This window comes from Colobus angolensis, unplaced genomic scaffold (genome assembly GCF_000951035.1).
Source record: "Colobus angolensis palliatus isolate OR3802 unplaced genomic scaffold, Cang.pa_1.0 Scaffold84, whole genome shotgun sequence".
Taxonomy (NCBI): domain Eukaryota; kingdom Metazoa; phylum Chordata; class Mammalia; order Primates; family Cercopithecidae; genus Colobus; species Colobus angolensis.
In genome coordinates, this window is record NW_012122265.1 from 1811585 (window position 1) to 1817123 (window position 5539).

General features: G+C 62.6%; 1 protein-coding gene across 6 annotated transcripts in view; it reads left to right on the forward strand.

Annotated features, from left to right (window-relative positions):
* Nucleotides 1–5539, forward strand: part of TNNT3 (troponin T type 3 (skeletal, fast)) — an 18921-nt gene extending 13382 nt beyond the window's left edge. For 5 of the 6 annotated variants that reach the window (XM_011930067.1, XM_011930071.1, XM_011930066.1 and 2 more), the window contains 7 exons: nt 583–699; nt 793–870; nt 1228–1341; nt 1442–1551; nt 1695–1785; nt 3801–3841; nt 5274–5539. In XM_011930067.1, coding sequence (XP_011785457.1) covers nt 583–699; nt 793–870; nt 1228–1341; nt 1442–1551; nt 1695–1785; nt 3801–3841; nt 5274–5328 — 606 coding nt within the window. In that variant the 3' untranslated portion in view covers nt 5329–5539. Of the gene's footprint in view, nt 1–582; nt 700–792; nt 871–1227; nt 1342–1441; nt 1552–1694; nt 1786–3069; nt 3111–3800; nt 3842–5273 lie in introns of all 6 variants that reach the window. The other variant, XM_011930069.1, reaches the window with a different exon arrangement.

Here is a 5539-nt window from a genome sequence, read left to right on the forward strand (position 1 = left end):
CCCACCCATTCACCCGTTCATCCTCCCATCCACCCACCCATCTATCCACCCACCCAGCCACTCACCCACCATCCACACATCCTCTACCATTAATCTACATATCCATCCCTCTACTCATCTACCTATCCATCCATTCATCTATCCACCCAGTCATCTGTCTCCATCCTCTCTCACTCATCCACCCATCCATCAGTTCATCTGTTCACATGCCTATCTATTTATCCAACAGTTTTTCTCACTCAGCAGTCTTCTCTCTGCCAGGCCCATGCAGGGCATCTCTGAGGATGATGACGGAGCCAAGTCAGGGCCAGTTCATCCTAAGGATGCTGAGGACCTTATGGCTTGGCACCATCCCTGCTCTGTGGCTCAGAAATCAGGCCACCCTTGGCCCCTATGAGGATAGCAGCTGTGGCAATGTGCAGAAGGCAAAACATTCCTTGCCACTTGCCATTTTCATGGTGGCCAAGGGATTCAGGGCTTATCTGCTGGGGCAAGAGAAGGGGCCTCTTGCTGCAAGGCAGGCCAGGCAGGGCAGGGGTTGGAGAGAGGGGTGGGGCTGACGCCCACTGCCCCTGCCCACAGGACATCCAGAAGAAGCGTCAGAACAAAGACCTAATGGAGCTCCAGGCCCTCATCGACAGCCACTTTGAAGCCCGGAAGAAGGAGGAGGAGGAGCTGGTCGCTCTCAAGGAGAGAATCGTGAGTGGGGCAGTTCAGGCTGCAGCAGGGGCTGGTGGACACCCTCGGAGGACCTGGGGACAGGGCTAAGCAGACGCACTTCTCTGGCCGCAGGAGAAGCGTCGTGCGGAGAGAGCGGAGCAGCAGAGGATTCGTGCAGAGAAGGAGAGGGAGCGCCAGAACAGACTGGCGGTGAGGAGGGCACCATCCCTACTGCTGTCTCATCAGCGAATGAACCCCAGGCCCAGAGAAATGCAGGGGACTGAGGCCTTCTTCCTCCTGGGGTTCCCATTGTCATTGACCAATGATCAGAGCCACTGGCTAAGTCCCCCACGCCCTGCAGAACCCCTTGCAAGACAACAAATCCTGGCCAAGACCTGGGGCTTCCTTCCAGATAGTTCTAAGCCCAGGGTGGGTCCTTCCAGAGAGTTCTAAGCCCAGGGTGGGTTCTTCCAGACAGTTCTAAGCCCAGGGTGGGTCCCTAAAGCCTGCCCAGAAAGCACAGCCCTCTCTCCATCCCTGATCATCTTGGGAATGGGGTCTCCACAGGAGGAAAAGGCCAGAAGGGAGGAGGAGGATGCCAAGAGGAGGGCAGAGGACGACCTGAAGAAGAAGAAAGCTCTGTCTTCCATGGGAGCCAACTACAGCAGCTACCTGGCCAAGGTGCGTGCTGCTGCTGGGAGCATAGTGGCAGCCTTCAGTGTGGGCTGCGCCCTGTGCCCTCCTGAAACCAGGCCCCTCTCTTTGGACTTGTCCCCTCCAGGCTGACCAGAAGAGAGGCAAGAAGCAGACGGCCCGCGAAATGAAGAAGAAGATTCTTGCTGAGAGACGCAAGCCGCTCAACATTGACCACCTCAGTGAAGACAAACTGAGGTGAGGGGTGGCTGCTGCGGGGCTGCCGACTGCTCCCCAAGCCGCCAAGGACTGTGCACCTCAGTGGCTGGAGGAGGACTCCAGGGCCCTGGCCCTGCCTTTGGGGCTTATTCAACAAAGCCTCACCCCTTCCTCTGCCCCAGGGACAAAGCCAAGGAGCTCTGGGAGACCCTGCACCAGCTGGAGACCGACAAGTTCGAGTTTGGGGAGAAGTTGAAACGCCAGAAATATGATGTGAGTCCTGGCACCTCTGGCCCTGAGGCCCTAGCAGCTTTCACCCACCAGCCAGAGCAGCCACTCCCTGCGTCCCTAGCAAACTCTGGACCTGCCCATCGCAGGGCCCTGGGCCCTGAGAGGCCCACACAGGCTGTCGCCACTGACCCCTGGCTGAGGCTGCTCTCCTGCTGGGGACTGTGGCCAGAGCCTGTCCTCCTGGCTGGCCACGCAGCACCCTGAGCGATGAACCTGACCCCTGTGGGTAGCCTTGGTCACCCTTGCCATGAGGACTGTCATGGCAGAGCAGCCATGGCCGAGTGGACTCAGGGTTCATTTTCTGAACCCCCTTTAAGCTTAAAGAAAGTCCCCATCATCACCGAGCTCAGCCCCGGGGCACCGAGGCCGTCTGGTGTGGGGCGTCCTTTCCACAGAGCCTCCTCCGCAAACCCAGGCTCTGGCTTCCACCAGGGCCCCAGACATCTGCTTCCTCGGGGCAGGCAGAGAGGGGTGACACGCTGCACCCCGTGGCTGGAAAAGGGGGCCTGAGACTGCGCCCCTCTGGGACGGAGCAGAGCCCCCATCCCATGCAGGCATTATCGCTGCAGGCAAAGCTGGGGCTGGGGAAGGCAGCCTGCCTGGGTGGCCTCAGGGGCTGGGGTGCAATGTGGGAGCTAGGACGGAGGCCGAGCTGCTTCCCACCCTCCCAAACACCCGTGTGGGCTTCAGGGGTGAGGGGCGCAGCCGTGGGTGACCTGTGTGCTTGGGGCGAATGCAGACACTCCAGCATCACCATCCAGGACACGATGTCCACCCTCCAGCACCGCCAGAGGCCCCAGCGGAGAGCAGCCTGCCCACGGGGCCTGTGCTCCACTCAGGTGCAGGGGTGCGGGACGACCCGTCCAAGCCAGCCAGGCAAATCCGAGCACCTTCTCAGGGGCTCTGGGCATGCCACCTGTTCCACCTGAGTTTCCACGAGCTCCCCTCCTACAGAAGCAGGGTGATTACACTCCCTCCCAGTACACTCCCTCCCAGAGCTGTCCCCAGGGGTCCAGGCATGGGGGACAGCCCTGACTTCACCCTCGGGGCTCTCCCAGAGCGGCTGGCCCTGAGATGGGCTTCACTGCACAGGACCCAGGCTGTGTTCCCAGAGCTGAGTCAGGGACCCACTGGCTCTGGATAGACGTGGCCACAGCGGGTCCCTAGGGACTGCAGAGCCTGGAGGGCCATCACCAGGCCAAGCTAGCCCACAGCTTTGAGGCCTCAGCTGTCCATCCAGCCTTGTAACCATCTTGGTCTTTCTAGATCATGAATGTCCGGGCCAGAGTGCAGATGCTGGCCAAGTTGTAAGTAGCCGGGCCCACCCTGGGCCAGGCCCGTGGGTGTGCGCTGCACGGTGAGGTGAACCTCTCGCATGGCAAAAACCTGGGTCGCTCAGGATGCTGGTGGCAGGGGGCCTGGAGCCTTCCTCCTGCCCCCGCTCTCCCCTTGTGCCTGCAGCCGGGGGCTTCCCAGTGGCTGCTGCCCTGTTGGCAAGTGAGGAAGGGCCCCCACCTTCCCAGGCACTCCGCCTCAAGCCAGCAGCGGCCACAGAGTGCCCCCGGGTGCAGGCAGGAGGGCAGGAACGGCTGGCCCAGGAGCTCAGAGCTCAGCAGTTGAAGGGAGCTGGAGCTGGGAAGGAGGGGTCCGCAGGCCTCACCTGCACCCTCCCCACCCCCCTATCCATGCTCCGTGCCCCCTGCCCCACATCCTGCCGCAGGCTGAAGGTAAGTGGCCAGCTACGGGCTGCTGTGTGTGGCAGTCCAGGCCAGTACAGGTTGGCGAGAGTAAGTCTACGCGCGAGCCCGAGGGCCAAGGGACAGTGTCCCCCTGCACAAGGAGCCAGGAGACAGTAAGGGAGCCGAGGAGCCCTCGTGGGGGCCCAGCAGTCCTGGGTCGCCCAGCCCAGCCCACCCTGCGGTGGAGACGGGCCTTCACCCAGGACACGCAGGCCTGGCCCCTGGGTCGTCTCAGTGAGTCACTCATGTTGTTCACAGATCACCACGCTCAGAAGCCGCATCGACCAGGCCCAGAAGCAGTGAGTAGCCCTGCTGTCCTCACTCCACGCTGGGCACAGGGGTCCCTCCGGGCCGGCCGCTGTCACCAGTCCCTAACAAGGGCCGGTGGTGGCTGGCCTGGGCAGGCAGTAACGAGACTAACCTGGCCAGGCCACCCAGGCCAGCATGCACAGGCCTGTGGCCAGGGACCCGGAGCCTCCTCCCTCTCCTGCACGCAGGGGAGCCCTGGGGGATAGCAGAGTCAGGAGGAGGGAACCCAATGGGGCTTGCTTGTCACGCCCTCGCCCCAAGTCTGGCACTGGCTGCAGGGAGAGGGCAGCCAGGGGACCCCTAGAAGGGGCTGCTTGGGTGGCCTTTGGTGTAGCCAACCTGGGCCCCGGGGTATCTGCCAGTGTCCCACCCTCCAAGGGGACCTAGGCAGGGAATTAAGCAGCCAGGTCTTCATCACCAGCCCCTCTGTGACGCTGGGTAAAATCACGGACTCCTCAGGAGGGTGACGCCTCGTCCATCAAATCGTGTCCCGGGGGGCTGTGGGATCCCTTGGCACAGCTACTTGACCACCCGCACGGGGCTGCACCCAGGGTGCCCCCGGCAACGCCACACTGGGGATCCTGTCACTGAGCCCAGCTGCGCAGCCAGTTCCAGTTCTCCAAGGACCGCGGTGTTTGGGGGCTACTTGGAGTTTCATTGTTTTCTGGGATTCTTCTCCCTCCTCCTGTAGCCCTGGCTTCCCTGTGGCGCCCAGGGCAGGCTCCTCCCTGGTGCACGCGACCTCACCGTCTCCCTGTTGTGCCATCAGGGGTCGTTGCAGGCCCCTCTGAGGGCGGGCAGTTGGCGTGGTGTGCATGTGCCTGCGTGTGTGCACGTGTGCATGTGCTGAGGGTGCTTAGGAACGTGTGTGAGGGCACGGCCTTTGCCAGCCAGGCGTCCTGCTGACCAGCTGCGTCTGAAAGGGGCTGGCCTCGTGGGCCGGAGCACTCCTGTCCTCCTCCTGCCTCCGTCTCTCACCCGAACCCAGCTCCTCCTGGCTCTCGGCCACGTGAAGGCCTCAGACAAACGGGGCAGGTTCCTGGGACCGCCACCCCTCAGAGGCCACCGTCTGGAGGGGCAAGGGCTCTTTCAAGGCCAAGTGAAAGGATTATCATCTGCCAAGACAGTCTTCCCAAGCTCGGGGTCTGTCTGCAGTGGTACCTCAGGCAAGGAAGGAAGGACAAAGGGAGGGTGCCCTGGGCTCACGTGCCAGTGCCCTAACCACACTAATGACCTAGGCCCGCCAGGCACAGGTGAGTGGGCACTGCTTGGACTGAAGCTGGGTGTGCGCTGAGAGCTTGGGCTGGGCCTGTGCCCGGAGAGCAGCGTGGGGTCGGGCTGAGCGTCCACCCAGAGTGGAGGACCAGGAGGGGCACGGCCAGAGGTCCTGACCCTCAAGGATCACTTGCTTCCCATTTGCAGCAGCAAGAAGGCTGGGACCCCAGCCAAGGGCAAAGTCGGCGGGCGCTGGAAGTAGAGAGGACAGGAAGGCCCCTCGAGGCAGAGACCCTCCGCCCTCGTGCACACCAGGGCCGCCCGTGGGACTCCACATCCTCCAGCCCCCACAATCCTGTCAGGGGCTCCCTGACAATCCTGGGGGTGAAGAGGCCGTCCCAGGGCATCGCCCGCATCTCTGTCCTTGCTGCCTCTATCCCCTGGGGCCTGTGAATAAAGCCGCAGACCCCCCT